The following is a 15,684-nucleotide window of genomic DNA, read 5'->3' as shown; positions in this document are numbered from 1 at the left end:
ACATCATGTGTCATCTTTAAAAATATCACCGAGTTGACTCAATTCCCGTTCTTCTTCGAGGAAAAAGAAGAAAAAAAAACCATTCCACTTCCCTAACCTCTACTAATCTTTATTTTCATTGTTTTATTGTTCTTAAACTGGACATTTTTTAAAATTTATTTTTTACATTTTATACCGTTATTAATAACTTCACATTTCCATGGAAGGACGTGTGTTATTGTTGCCTTTATTTAAACAGGCAACAGGGTGCAATCACAATCCTGACAATAACGGGTTCACTGTTGAGGGTAGAAAAAATGAAGACAATTTGTATATGGAAATAAAAGAAGGCAGAAGCTGGAACTTGAAATTACTTAAAGTAACGTGTTACTTGTTATTAAATAGCATTGGTAAAATAAGATTTAAAAAGTAAATAAAGTATAGCCCCTGACACAACTGCTTAAACTAGTCCCACTTCTCATAACAATCTGTGTAATTTAATATTCATAAAGCTGTACAGTAACTACTGCATGGGTGTGTTTTTATGTGGTTTGGGTATTAACAGGCCTGTCTGTTTATTGCTGAATGACATCACACATTCCTGTTCATGCAAAACACACACACACACACACACACACACACACACACACACACACACACACACACACACACACACACACACACACAGTGTAACCCCTTTGCATTGTGTCCTGACCCGTCTGGAATATTTGAGGCAGAGTTGGGGTATGAAGCCTGGTGGCATAATAAAAGGTTTAGCCTGAAGAAACAGTCACTGTAATGCAATCACCCCCCCTAAGCAGGAGGCCTAACTTGCTTTACTTACCCCTTAAACACATTCATCAGGACAGCTGGGAGCACTATTGCTGTAAAGAAGGGGGAAAAGGACAAACCAGAGCAGCTGCTCAAATGTGTTATTGCTTAAATAAATTGACCAGCATCCACAAAGTTATAAAATATTATTTATTTCAAATAAAGATGCAGTTGCAGCATGCAGTGTGGGACATTAATGAATATGTCCAAAATCTTATATCTAAAATGTTGCTAACATGGCACTCTGACATGAAATTGCAGTGAGTGTCCTGGATTTGAACCCTGGATGTCTTGTACAAAACGTAATAAACTAAACATTTGAGAAAGCATCATAAAAGTGACAAAATTATATCTCCAGACTGACTTAAATTAAAAACTATTTTGAATATTATCTGTGTGCCATCCATAATATTGGTGTTGCTATGTTCTGCATTTACTTTGCTAAATATCTATGGGGAAAATCCAAGCATGTGGTGACAATAACTCTGGAAAACATGAGCTCATTTAATTTCACCCGTTATGGTAATTGTGTCATTAGAGCCTCATTAAAAGAGAAAAATGGGATATAAACAAACAAACAAAAAAAGCCAGGTTTCAGACTTCCTACATGTTCATGGTTACATCATATCTTAGAGGGGACAGTTAGTAGCACTAACTACTATTATTTCCAGGAATCCAAAGCTCTGTTGTTACTCTTTTATAAGGATATGTGCCAAGGCATTTTGTAAACAAGCAATGAAAATGTAGCAGTTAATGAAATCTGCACAGCAGATAATGCCATATATTCTTAAACTAATGCTCAGAAGTCTTTTTTGTTGTTGTAAGGCATTAACGCTTCCATAAAAGCAGATGCAGTTTGTGGAATTGTCGGCTTTTACTTTGAAGCATTAGCAGTAACAACTCTACGTGACAAGACACAACAGTTTGACTGGTTAGATGGAAATAGGTGGAATAAATAGATATGTTTGAAAAACCTGCATGTAAAGATGGATGAAAGAACAGCAAAGGAAGAATGAACACTGGCCAATGCTTTATGATACAGCCTTGGACAGCTTTACAGTGAGGACATCGGTGTTTGTACTAAGATTATACATGGATCCTTTCAATACAAAACAAAACACCTTAGAAAGTGTTCCTCTGCACAGAGAGGGATATAGCCGGCACAGTAAACATAATCTAGAGTGGATCGTCTTAAACCACTCCTTATTTCTTTACATTTTGCTTCCAAGCAGCCAGACTGTGTCATTTTTTAAGTGGTCTTGAGCAGTATTTCTCCAGGCTTTCTAAAAGTCTTTTCATTTTTAGTCCAGTCCTTGTACCTGACCTTTTTCAGATGAATGTTTTCTTTTTGTTTTGTTTGTTTAAGCCACTCAATACTGACCTGTGAAATCATTCAAGCAAACTATCTACAGCAGATGAACTGAATTTAAAAATTATGTCCTTAACAAACACCTAACCCTTCAGTTGATTCATCGACTGTTCACTGAAATTTCATGAGAAATGGTCTCAGTGGAAGGGTGGCTGTCAGGAAGCAATTCTTAAGGAAGGGGAACAAGATGAAAAGGCTGAGGTATCCCAAATTACTCAAGAACTGGACTGAAAAATCAGTGACAACAGGTCTGATGGAGTGATGAATCCAAATTTGAAAATTGTGGTTCAAATTGTCATCAGTATGTAGCGAGGAGCTCAGGGAAGATGTGCAACAGAGTGTCTACAAACGTCTGTAAAACACAGTGGGCTCGTCAAAGTGTCCTGGTTTTGGAGCTGGATTTCAGCCAGCTGTGTTGGGAATCTTGTCAAAATGGAATTGTGATTCTGATCCACCATGGAATACCATATGGAAAGCAATTGATTGGCCATGGTTTCATTTTTTAGCTTGATAATAATCCCAAACACTTCCAGTGCAGTAAAAGCGTATCTAGATACGCACAGTGGAACCCCATCAGCCATGGACTGGCCACCCCAGAACCCAGATCGCAACATTATTGAAGCAGTGTGAGATCATCCTGATAGAGAACAGAAAAAAAGCAGCAAACATCCAAAGAGCTTTGAATGTCCTTCATGAAGCCTGTAGAACTATTCCTGAAGACTACTTAAAGAAACGGCAAGAGAGTTTAGGTTGTGTTGAAGAATAAAGACGGCCATACTAAGTGTTGTCTTTCAGACTCATCAGAATGGTACCAACTCAGTTTTTGCCTTACATACTCCATTTCGATCTATTTTCTAACATCTTTCAGTAAATCACTGCACCTATTTCAGATTTAAAATATAAGTAAATGAAGGGTGACTTAAAACTTTTGCACAGTATTGCAAATTAATAAATTAAGGTGTGGCAGTTAAGTGTATAATCACACACTACCCAAGAGTTTCGTTTCAAATACAATTAAGGAACTAATGAAACTGTGTGTGAGCTCATTGTGTAAGCAAAGAGTACCCACAGATGACTACTTTTCCAGCCTTGAGGTCATCCTGCAAGATAATGAGCTGTGGCATTACAACGTCCCCCTGTGGGAACACACAGCCCCAGTCCAGGGACTCGACTGCTGCAATGGAGGGTGACCGGGACTGCGCTGCTGTGTGCTCCACCCTCATCCGTCTCAACAGCAGAATTTCTCAAGAGGCAGAGGAGTGATTTAGTTAATCTCATCAAAGACAATCCATGCTGTACATGTCTTGTGTAAGAAAGGGTATGACTGCGATCTGAAGAGAAAGTGAGTCACAGTGGATTATTGTTGCCTTTTCAATGATCCTCGTCGTCATGGAAACTGCAGAGATGATAAAAAATGTTAAATGATGCCATGAGCTGAAAGTGACAAAACGAATGCATCACTGCAGTTCAGATCAAATTTATTCAAAGGGGCTAACTTTAGTCCAGGAAGGATTTTCTATCATGTCACTCAGACTGCTCTAAAGAGAGCAACAGTGTAACTGTTGTTTAATGAAACAGCAACTCAGGGCCCATTTTTGAGGCCACCTGAAGTTCAGCCATGCTTATTAGCTGCTGTTACCAGTGAGAAAAGTAAATGAAGGTGTGAAAAGAGCTGCAAAAAAGGAAGAGATCAGGGGTTTAAAAACAAACTCCTTCTGGTTGTAATGCCTATTTTAAAACAGACTGTTTGAATGTGTGACACAGAGATGAGCACAGAGAAGGTAAATGCCTCCGTTTCTTTGTCTCGCTTTGTTTTCGGTTGCGACGGCATCAAGCCATTGTGACAATGAGAAAAACAACGAACAGAGTTAAAGTTCTTTACTCCCCTCCTCTAATTCCTGGTTTCACTTCCTGTTATTCTGTCTCTCTTGTGAGCCTCTTCCTGTCACCTGATGCTGAGAGATAAAGCACCAAAATATGGGAAAAGGATTGAGGGGGTCAGTAAGAAACATGTTTTTTGTGCGTCTGCACATTTTAAAAATTCAGCATGAGTAACTAAAAACAATATATACAGCAAGCCATGATTTTATCAGCTGCAAGCTGGCCAATATGATTCTTATCAAATTAAAAGCATGTCCTTAGCTATTATCCATATAGCTTTAAAAAACTCAACTAATCGGAGGTGTGGGCACAATAACTTGACGAGGGGGAAATTGTTTTACATATCAAGTGACTGCTTACTCATACTCATTCCAGATAGGCCAGTAGGCGTGTTCACAGATACATTTCAGTGCCTCTGGTGTGTGCGCTCTGCCAGGACAGCGCTAAGGGCTGAGTCATGTTGGTCTAATGTCAAGACACAGAGCCCATGAATAGGCATAGTTGGCCATGAGGGACAGAACAAATGATGCGGTGGCAAGGTTAAAAATCCCCTGACCGCGTGAGGCCCTTCAGTTAACTCCAGCTGGCCAGGGTTCACGCAGCGCCGCATCCAGTAGCCAAATGGCAGTCTATGTCTGTGCAGCCCAAAAACAGGCTCGGAGGTGCACACAAGTGCTGATAAGGCACAGCTGCATGACTTGGCTGAGACGTGCATTGGTAGATTGAGAGGTGTGAAGCTGTGAGTGCGATGCTTAAAGTAGAGAATGTGAACAATGACTGGAATCTAAAGTGGTCTTTGGGTGGAGGTGAGGTCCTGAATAATTGGGAGTCTGATTTAGAAAAGATAGGTGCTGCATTAAAGAGACTGGAAACCTGCAGTTGCTCTTTTATTAAAATAGAAAACATAAATAAAATGCCTATATAGATATTTACATTGATATCATTCAATTTTTATCTGAACTGACGTTCAGCCTTTCAGGTTTTCTTAAATAGATTTTTAAAAAGTCCACCTCTTTTGTCTGTCTCAAAAGCAGTGGTGAACAATCCAGTGTCACTCATCAACAAGGAAGTTGATGAGAGCAGTCCTGGGAGACAAGATGGCTCTCTTTATGCTGCGTTCGCTCAGAAACTTCTGTCCGACGGGGCTCTCCAGAACCAGCTGCTGTACCCGACTGGTATCTTTGGACACCTGCACAGGGACGGTCACCATGCCACAGGACTTGTTGTTTATCTAAGAGTAAGAAACAGAAGGCGACAGATGAAAGAAGTTACTGAAAGTTTTTTTCCATTCGGTTATTTTGAAAAACAAAAGTACTGCCATTGAAAGTTGTATTATAAACTGGCACAAAACTCCTAAAATAGCAGACTCCACCTTTTCCCTCTACATATACAGTGCATCCTTTAAAACACATAGTTAGTGGTACGCATGGTAAGGACACTCGGTCTTGTATGTTTGGAAGCAAATGTATGTGTGCACACGCTGAACATGATGCTGCTTTTAGGTGGTTGTAAATTAAGGGTGTGCACGCTTGTGTGTGCGTGTGCTCGGGATTGGCCTCCATTCTGGGACAAACCCGAGTACGTGATTAGAGGACTGAGAGTGAGGAAAGCCACAACAGAGCGCTCAGTCTAAGGGAAAACCACCACCATCATCATCATCACTGAGCAATGGAAGCTCAAATATATATACAGTGCGTGTGACTCAGAGATGTGTAAAAGAGTATTATTTTCACTAAGACACGGAAAATACATATGGAGTATTGTGAGAACAGAACTGGGCACACCCACCCGCACTCAGACGTGTGCTGGTGGGTTTCCTGGAGACCCGTCCTAACCATAAACACTACTTCTTCTTGCTAAGGTAACCCTTACCTAACTGAGTATTTACACAGAAATGTGCTGATTTCCCAAAATGTCACTGCAATGAGATTTATATCTCTGTAGTGGGAATAGAATAAGTGGACACACCCATTTCTGTCTCGTGTTTCTCGTCTCTTTTTCCACGTAAAACTCAAGTGAATGAGCAGCGCTGTTATTCAGCGTAGTGTTTGTTGAAATCACAGGTGTGTGTGCGTGTGAGAAGGGATTAGCAGGTTTTCTCAGGGGGATACTACCTCCTAAAAGAGAAAATAGTCACATTACAGCAGTTGGAGCTTTTATCTATTAGCCTAGTGGATATCCAGGGCAGAACGAAGAATAGCACTCTGATACAAATGGATTTTCTTTTAAAAAAAAACAAAACACTATCACAGCTGGATACATCCTCTGATTGTCTTTGCATGTTGAAAAACACCGATACTTGAATTCCCGATGATGATGTACTCAGCTTAGAACCAGTCACAGGCTTCATTTTGGCTAACAGGCGTTTTTTTTGTTGGGTTTTTTGTAAAGAAAGTACACGAGTGAGTGAGTGACAGCAAGGCAGGAACTCTGTTCTTAACTTCTAATTACTGACCAACTTGTCTTTTTAACTTTAAGCACAGTGTCCGACATGCTGACGCATAAACACACAGGTACGCACGAACTTGTAAAGACATCTATCCGCGCGCGCACAAGCACACAGAGGCTAATCATAGGCTCTCCTGAAAATTACAGACTATGGAAGTAATCATGGAAGTAAAAGTGGAGAGTTTCAGGAAATGCTAGAGGACGTATGAGAAAAACAGTCTTAATAAAGTTCTGTATATACACTCACTGGCCACTTTGTTAGGTACACCTTGGTAGTACTGGATTGGACCACCAAGGGTGCTCGACTGGATGAGATCTGGTGACTGGTGGCATTTGAGTGCACATTTAAAGGGACAGACATGAGCATCAGCAATACTCAGGTAGGTGTTAAAACATTGGTACTAAGGGACTAATGCGTGCCATTAGAACACCATCACCAGCATTATTTATGGATACATGCGTTTTGTCTTTTTTTAAACACCAAATTCTGAACCTAACATCCAAATATCACAGCAGAAATCAAGACATTTCTCTAATCTTCTGTTGTCCAGTTTGTGTCTCCTCCCAGTGTCAAACTGAGGATTATTCTGCATGTTAGGTAAATGTGTTAACCACCATAATATGGAGTGTTCCCTGATTGTTACTGGTGGTTATTTGAATTCCTGTTGCTATCAGCTCAAAGCAGTCTGGCCATTGTCCCCTGACCTCTGGCATCAACAAGGTATTTTCACCCACAGAACGTTTGCTCAGTGGATAGTTTCGCTTTGTCAGACCATTCTGTATAAACTCCAGAGACAGTTGGGTGGGAAAATCCCAGTAGTTTCTGAAATACTCAGAACAGCCCATCTGACACCAACAATCATTCCATGTTCACTTACACGACCTTTCTTCCGCATTCTGATGCTCAGTTTGAACTTCAGCAGGTTGTCTTCACAATGTTTACATGTACAAGTGCAATGACCAACAAAAGAAAAGGAATTAGGAAATGTAAGCGCTTCATTTAACTTTGACAACCATTTATTTCTGTATTTATTGTTCGGTCACAGAGTCAGAACCTTCAGCAGTGATGCATATTGAGTGAGTTCACGTTTATCTGAACTTACCAGTACAGACAATTCCACAAAGTCAGGGACCTCCAGATACTCTGGGTCCACAGTTGGCCAGGACTGCTGCAGGACATCCCCTTCATGTTGGAGGATGGGGCTGAGGGGGTGTTTCACCTGGCAAAGACCTGGGAAAGACCCAACATGGACAATATTTGCCGACTCTCAGGAAACGTATGCGGAGGTACAAAAGAGTCAGCCAGAAATGTTTGTTTTTTTAAAGAAAGAAAAGTTATATACACATTTAATTTTTAGTTCTGCGGATTACTTTAATGTTGCTTGTATTTGTTAATCTTTATGCTGAGACAACATCTCGGTAATGGGTCATACAACAACGACGCAGCTATTCTTACAGCGAGCTCCTGTCCTCTGGAGGCCCAAGGGAAGGATGTGAACTTCCTCTATCCTGCACTGTGTGTGTGAAATTACGATGAAGGGCTCAGAGAGTAAAGTACAGTGCGGCAGAGGTCACACATCTTGTATGTCCTGTTTATAACGCTCTGCATTGGTGATTCTCAGACTGTGGGGGCAAAACATGACGAACACGTACCGGGGAAACTATGCAGTGAAACTCGAGTAAGCTGAATAACTGAGGAATTTTTTAAATTTTTTTAAATGGGGTGGGGGTAGGACAATAAACAAAACGAAGTTTGCTGATGCTATCGTGCTCAACTTTGTTTCACTAAAAAACAACTTAAGCTTCTATAGCTTCTTCTGCTATACGTACATGATGTACATGAGCACACACAAACACAAAACGTGCTCATTGTCACTCATTAAAACCAGCACACACGCTATACGCTTTCCTTTCAGCTGGACTCTGTTTTCTGGTTCTCTCCTCTCTCGGCTGTATGCAGAAAGCTCGCGTCCGTGCATCCATGAAAAGAAAAGGATGTCCTCCAGGGCAGCGCAAGGGCACGCTTCCACACGAGACACAGAAAGTGACGCTAGAGCTTCCTTTCTGTTGTTTAGCTTCTCAGCACTGTTTATTTCAGGCAGAGTGTACTGATCATCACCACTCATCGTTGGGTGTTCACTAGTGTAAATTAGAAGTTTAGCAGAGGCCGCTTCCTCTTTTACACACCAAAATTATCCTCATTTACAACTATTTAAATATCATCCGACAAGCGGTTAAGTGTAAGAAGCTGTGTGTGTCATCATGTGACACATTTCTTCTTTACATTAAATATGCACATGAACTTCACCAACCTGCCCAAAGCTCAGAAGCTAAGTGAGGGGCCATGGGTGCTGTCATCATAACCAGGGCAGCCAGAGCTTCCTCAAACTCCACGCTGTGTTGCAACAGCCTGACTGTTGCACTCTAGACACACAGAAGCAGTGGAGAAAATGTGATTTCCAGTGTGTTCAGTTCAAACAATACTTGTACCATATTTGCAGTTAGTTCGCCTCAGTTGAGTCACGCCTCATTTATTCATATTTTGCAAGGAAAATGCGGAAATAGGTGCAATGATTTACTGAAACGTGAGAACACTGACGAAAGTACAGTATAGAAGGCAAAAACAGAGTTTGTACAATGAGCTTTAAAGTCAATATTTGGTGTGATCACTTTTATTCTTCAACAGCCTGAACTCTCTTAGGCAGCTTTCTTGTCATTTCTTTAAGCAGTTTTAGGAACAGTTTTCCAGGCATCTTGAAGGACAAACATTAATGCTGTTTGGATGTTCGCTGTCTTATTCAGTGTCAGGATGATCCCACACTGCTTCAACAATGTTGAGGTCCAGGCTTTGAGGAGGCCAATCTACAACTGATTGATGTTTTTCTATGCAGGTATGCTTCTACTGCACTGGCAGTGTGTTTGAGATCATTGTCATGCTGAAAAATGAAACTGCTGCCAATCAAGCACTTTCTTGATGATGGATCAAAATCTGATTCTACTTTGTTTGGACAAGATCTCCATGACCACTGGCTCTCAAACCACGACAGAGCTTCAACTGTGTTAAAGATGACTGTACACACTTGCTGTTGTATCTCTCTCCTGGCTCCTCTGTACATATTAACAACAAAAATTTCACAGTTGGATTCATCACTCCATCAAACATGCTACCACTGATTCTGATGTCACTCCTCAGCTATTTGTCCCTGCCTTAAGAATAGCTTCTTGACAGCTACACTAAGACCTATCAGGTCCTTTATCAGCTCTTTTCTGGATTCCTTTTCCTATTTCTTAAGGACATGACTTTAGATGTTGCTCATCTGATGTATTGATGTATTTATTTATTTTTAGCTAAGTTTTAGGCTAATAGCGCTTTAGCGCTTGGTGCAAAAATATAATTTTATGCCTGTCAAACTATGTTATCTTAGGCATTTTTCATGGATTCAACGAAAGAAACAGAGACTGGACTGAAAATGAGTGAAAAAGCAGCCAATGTCCACAGAAAAACCTTGAAAGACCTTCAGAAACCCTGGAGAACCATCGTCTGTGACCACATTAAAAAATTACAAGAGGAAGTCTGGCTCCTTGGAAATAAAATATAATGAAATAGACTTTTTTGCACATCACTGTCCTTCAAGATATAAGAGAGTGCACTCACGCTCAGTGTGTTAGTGAGTCCCATTAGGCGAGATATGGCTGCGTTGAACAGGAAGTCCTCTGTGAAGTGAGTCGTCACCTGAAAACACCAACAGAGAAACACGGCACAGTTGGTGAGTAAAAACAACAGTCTGAGGCTTTATGATGCGTTTCTGGATCCTAGACATATGGCTGCTTCCAGATGGGTTGGTGTTGTCACTTATTATTACAGAGTGTGCCTCTGATGAATCACTGGAAAACAATGACAGGTTCAGAAGACGGGCCTCCAGTCTGTTATTGTCATGTGGACCAGCTGAAGCCACAAAGCGAGTCAACATTCCCCTGCTCAGCTTTCATGGAAAAGGGAGCCATTTGGGAGGGTCCACAGGGAGCAGGTTTATCAACGAGGCTTTTGAGGGACAGATCAAAGGACAGCCTCGGCTTTGAGGGCTTAGGGCAAACAGCCTGAGGTCCTTTGAAAGCAATGGCCTTGAGGTGGGAGGCGGGGGGTAGAGAGCGACTATCAAACCTGGCAGCCAGAGAAGGCTATTTATAAAGTGTGAAAGGAGACAGTTTAAAATCAATTTCCAGCGCCTTCTGCTGCTACCCTTTATTCCAGGGGTTTCAGGTTGCGACGGATGTTTAGCACTGAAATGCCACAACTCAGGACTTTGTACTGCGAGACTGTAACGAGTGATATATTACTTGGTGTCATTTGGTGCCTTATAAATGAGAAAAGACTTCTTAACGTGCCTTCCAACTGTAACAATTAACAAAGTGGCAAAAGGCTGAAGGATATTAATTAATACCAGGCATCAACAACTTTAGCACAGATAAGAGGAACAAGCTGAGAGCGAAATTCAAAACGGAGCAAAATGACAGATGCAATATGTTGCCGAAGGACAGTGAATGTTAAATCTCACTGACAACCCGAGATTTGACAACGGGCACATATCTGACCCCTGCTGGTGAGAAGTGCTGCAATATGTCACAGTTTAATGTCACAATGAGACGCTTAAGCCAGGGGTGTCCAACTCCAGGCCTCAAGGGCCGGTGTCCTGCAGGTTATAGACATCACTCTGGGTCAACACATCTGATTCAAATGAATAGTTCATTCCCAGGCCTCTGCAGAACTTCAAGACACGTTGAGGAGGTTATTTAGACATTTAAATCAACTGTGTTGGATCAAGCACACATCTAAAACCTTCAGGACACCGGCCCTCGAGGCCTGGAGTTGGATTCACTCGTTCTCACTGGAGCTGCTCACACAGACAAATTTGCAGCACTGACTTTTTTCGAAACAAGCTCAATTTTTCGGATCTGAATAAACACACTTGATATGTTAGACTGCATTTGGGAATAAATGTGTTCGTAGCTCAAAATGATGATACGTAAAAGAATACTGTTTTACTTCAGACACACAGCTAAACACACAGATGTGATCCTAGCTCTGTCAAAAAGAGCTTAAAGTGCCCAACTGACATCATGAAATATGGACAAAAGCAGCCATTATACAGCTTCAACTCCTGGATCAAACCATTAAGTCTGCCTTCTGCTGCCTTCTAGTGAGAATCGGATGAACCCAGAATCTCAGTTTCTTCCCTTTCTTGTTTAGAAACATCAGGACCAACTCATCATCACGACGCGCTCGGTGTGTAAAGGCCTTTAGGCTGCAGAGCAGTTACCTCTTGAATTGCGTAGTTCTTGTTCTCCCAGATCTTTTTGGCCTCTGCGAGCTCTTTCTTTTTCAGCAGCCTGGGGTTGGGGACATCTCCGAGCTGCCGTGCTGCTCTCAGCTTGGTCACCAGCTGCCACAGTCGAGACTGCCATCGTAGAACGCCAGCAAGAGCATCGGCTGGAGTGGGTCAACACACACAGGACACAGGAAAGAGCATGTTTTTACAAGATTTATTTAAGTTCACACATCATGAGTAACTTGTCTGTGTAATTTTGCAGACTCTTCTCACTCTTAGCATTCCACAGGATGTCCTGTTCAGGCGGTGCCGCATAGAGGATGTATAGTCGTACTGTGTCCACGCCGTACTGCTGGACCACGTCTTGGGGGTCCAGCCCGTTGTGTTTGGACTTGCTCATCTTCTCCCACGTCACCTCAACGTGACCGCCACTCAGAGCCACTGGCTCCTTATCTGGAAGAAACAGGATGGGGTCAGAGATAGCTGGGATCAATAGACGTCCTACTTTGATGACTAGCAGTATCTCTTGTTTATCTTGTTACCAATCAATAAATCCTTAAATGCTAAGTATAACAGTGTTTTGGTATCTTCAAAGGATTTTATGTGATTTGGCTTTTCCTGAGAGTGTCTGATTAACCCGTCATTCAACTGGAAAAGTGCGATCTGAAGCGCTTAAATGAAGAAGGCTTCTCGCTAACAACGCTAGAAGGAGGCGGGGAGGCAGTGTTACCACACATTACAGAGAAAAAAGATCAGTCATTTCTCCGAGCCCCCCTCCTTTCTACTTGTTACAAATGTGTCACATTAACAAACACCCTCCAGCTGCACGCAGCATGTACCTGTGAAGTTTATTTCTTCTCTCTTTAGGTACTGGCCACTGCCTGCAAGCTTAAACGTCTGGCCCTTGATCAGACCCTGGACCAGGAGCTTCCGAAAAGGTTCCCTGTAACACATAAAGAGAGTGTTTCACTTACAAACACTCTCAAAATTCAAATGCACACTAAATAAAAACAAAAACAAACATACACATAAACCACAGTGTACCCCACCTGTGACCCACAAGACCCTGATCCTTGCAGAAATGACAGAGGAAGCGAGCATAGTACAAGTGCATAACAGCGTGTTCCTTCCCTCCGATGTACACGTCCACAGGAAGCCAGTGGTCTGCCAAGTGGCGCTCAAAAGGCCTGAAGACGGAGAGGACATTTAAAGAGGTGCTCACTTCATTTACTAGCCTAAAGTAATATCAAGAGCAATGCTAAACTGAAAAGGAACAATAAGAAGGGTGAAGAAGTGTCAGTGAAGAAGGGGACAGGATTTCTGAAGACCTTGAATGATCTCTTCCTTCCTAAAATGAGGTCTGTTGAGTTTCATATAGGAGCTTTTTTGGGCTCTCACAGACGCTATAAATGATTGTGCAAACATCATCATCTGTCCACACAAACCAATGTAGTGGAAGAAGTCTTTTCAGTAAACACAGAGGCTGCTGGTTTGCTCTATCACGATGTAACTTTTATCTTTTGCTCACTTAACGCCATAATACTACACAGTAATCATTTATTTTACCTTTTTTTAATTTTAATTGATTCAGTTTATGTTTTCTCGTTCATGTCTTTGTCATTTTGTTATCTGCACTTGAAGCACTTTGATGTTTAAAATCAATGCCAAAAATGAATGAATTAGCAACTCAAAGCTGCAAAATGCCCAATTACAATCCCAGTAGGCATTTTTTCAGATGAGACTAGTTTGTAGTTACGTGCTTTGGTAGACATGCACGCCGTCTTCCTCCAGGGGGCAGGCTTAATCTGACACACGAGAATCCAGAGAGGAAAAGAAGCATCGTGAAGCCTCTTCAGTTTCTTCAGACTCAGAAAAAAGTACCAAAGTAATGCCTTCTTACATTTTGGCTGCCATCACAAGTTAATAGTGAAACTATGACTATTGCTTTCAGATCTTGGCAGGACAGCCGCGTGTAGTCAGCCTGGCTGTCATGATGGAGTATCGGTAATGACGCTTTTTAGGGAAGACTTACATCATTACTCTCCTTCACACGTCTCTGCCTCCAACCCTCCCTCTGTGCCTGATAGCACCTCCAGATAATTGAACCGGGGTGGAGGGGAGTTATGAACTCACAAAGCTGAAAATAATTCGGACTCACTTCTGGCAAGAGGCCAAGGAAGTCTAATACATAACACCCTGTTCCCATTTCCTTCATCGCACTTGCTACTTTAAAACATCACTCGCTTCCCATTTTCGCTCCCAACCCCCCACCCCGCGTGTATACGGCTCAGCAATCCAACTGAAATGCACAAATGGTGTAATTGCTTTTTCTGTTGTGCCGTAATCTGTCCGGCAAAGAAAAGTGATGGAGAGAGCAGTCCCCCTCCCTTTTTAAAGCAGCTTTACGGCTAGGTCAGGGCACTGGGAAATTAATCTCTTTTGTTAAGCTCAGGGTATCACCGCCACCCCAGCAGGTGACGGCCATTGCTCCATAATCTCTATCGGCAAAGAGTGCAACTTTCAGGGAAGTGCGTATGCATATCTGCGTGTACACAACCCAATACAAGTGTTTCAAGCAGGCAAGTGGGAGAGAGAGTGGGTGATCTAACAATGAGCATAATCATAGTTTGAGTACAACTTACACCAATAGCACTTATAGAGTTTGTATTTACACAGCGATTACACAGCGACCTTTCTTCATATCTAAATAGACAGACATGCTTCTTCTCCTACTGCTGGAGAACCTTTTGCAACTTCCTCTTTTCTCGTTTTCTTTTAAACAAATACGATTGTAATAAAAGGTGAGAAAGAAGGTAAGAAAAAAAGATGCAAGAAAGAAAAGTAAATAAGTCTACATTTGTTGGCCTCATTGAGCCAGAGATGGATGAACAGGAACATATTAAAGCTTCAAGAGGAGGCTGTTTATACCTGTATGCATTGTGAGGGTCTGTGTATCTAAAATAATACCAGGCCGAGTCCACAAATGTGTCCATGGTGTCAGTTTCCCTTCTCGCTGGGCCCTTGCATCTGACAGGAGAGACAAAGAGAGAGTTGGCAAAGGAAGGACTGGGAAAAAAAACAACAAAAAAAACAGGCTGATAAATTAGAAAGTGAACAAATGAATGATGTCTGTTTGTATGCTCAGAGAAAATGGCTCATTATGTGATTAACGTGGGTGTGCGCGCGCATGTGTGTGTGTGTAACGCTGCCTGCATCTGGCTGTGGGGGTCATGTCCCCGTGGAGAAGCACAGCTGAAGCCAGCCTGGCACCAGAGCTCTGTTCTTGTGCCCTGACTAACAGGCTGTGCTAACAGGAAAAGAACTGGCAGGACGCACACACGATCATGTGTTTGTGTTGGAAATGCCACCTTGTGCCCCTCTCTATCCAAGCCAAACAGCACTTGGGTATGTGATGCGAATCTGCCAGCAACACTTTCACAGTGCAGGAGAGGACATCGGCAAAGAGGGGGAAGGAGGCGGGGCTTTTGGAGAGTACTTCTGCTTCAGTTTAAAAGCATTTAATGGAACGGTGAAAGCATCTGCCTTTTACTTATAATGAGTCTCAAAAGATTTAAAATCAGTGTCCCAGAAAGACAAACAGAGAAACAGCTCTGAGCTTTGCTACAGTGTGTGCAGCGGAGCTGGTGTCGTCTCCTGGACCTCGTGGGATGCCTCCGTTTCATCTTAAACTCCGTCTACTGCTCGACGCGTTCTGATTCATCTCACAGTCACATTTTTTTAGTCAGACACGCGCACGTAGAGAGGCAAAAACTCCTCGACCACCTACCATACCAGTCTATAATAAGGCTGTGATGATGAGGTAAGAGCTGGAGGTTGCCTAGCAACAAG

General features: G+C 42.1%; 1 protein-coding gene across 1 annotated transcript in view; it reads right to left on the bottom strand.

The window, feature by feature from the left end:
- Positions 1-4,934: 4,934 nt before the first annotated feature.
- The window catches only part of lars2 (leucyl-tRNA synthetase 2, mitochondrial), a 34,968-nt gene continuing 24,218 nt past the window's right edge, over positions 4,935-15,684 (bottom strand). Inside the window, exons 13-21 of the mRNA XM_026184495.2 lie at positions 14,764-14,862; positions 12,885-13,022; positions 12,675-12,778; positions 12,109-12,288; positions 11,827-11,996; positions 10,164-10,241; positions 8,821-8,932; positions 7,612-7,739; positions 4,935-5,291 (exon numbers count right to left, since the gene is read on the bottom strand). Coding sequence (XP_026040280.2) covers positions 5,112-5,291; positions 7,612-7,739; positions 8,821-8,932; positions 10,164-10,241; positions 11,827-11,996; positions 12,109-12,288; positions 12,675-12,778; positions 12,885-13,022; positions 14,764-14,862 — 1,189 coding nt within the window. The 3' untranslated portion in view covers positions 4,935-5,111. The remainder of the gene's footprint in view (positions 5,292-7,611; positions 7,740-8,820; positions 8,933-10,163; positions 10,242-11,826; positions 11,997-12,108; positions 12,289-12,674; positions 12,779-12,884; positions 13,023-14,763; positions 14,863-15,684) is intronic.

The sequence above is a fragment of the Astatotilapia calliptera genome, chromosome 11, assembly GCF_964374335.1.
Source record: "Astatotilapia calliptera chromosome 11, fAstCal68.1, whole genome shotgun sequence".
NCBI lineage: Eukaryota > Metazoa > Chordata > Actinopteri > Cichliformes > Cichlidae > Astatotilapia > Astatotilapia calliptera.
Note: the sequence above shows the minus strand (reverse complement) of the source record. Positions and strands in the feature narration are given on the sequence as shown.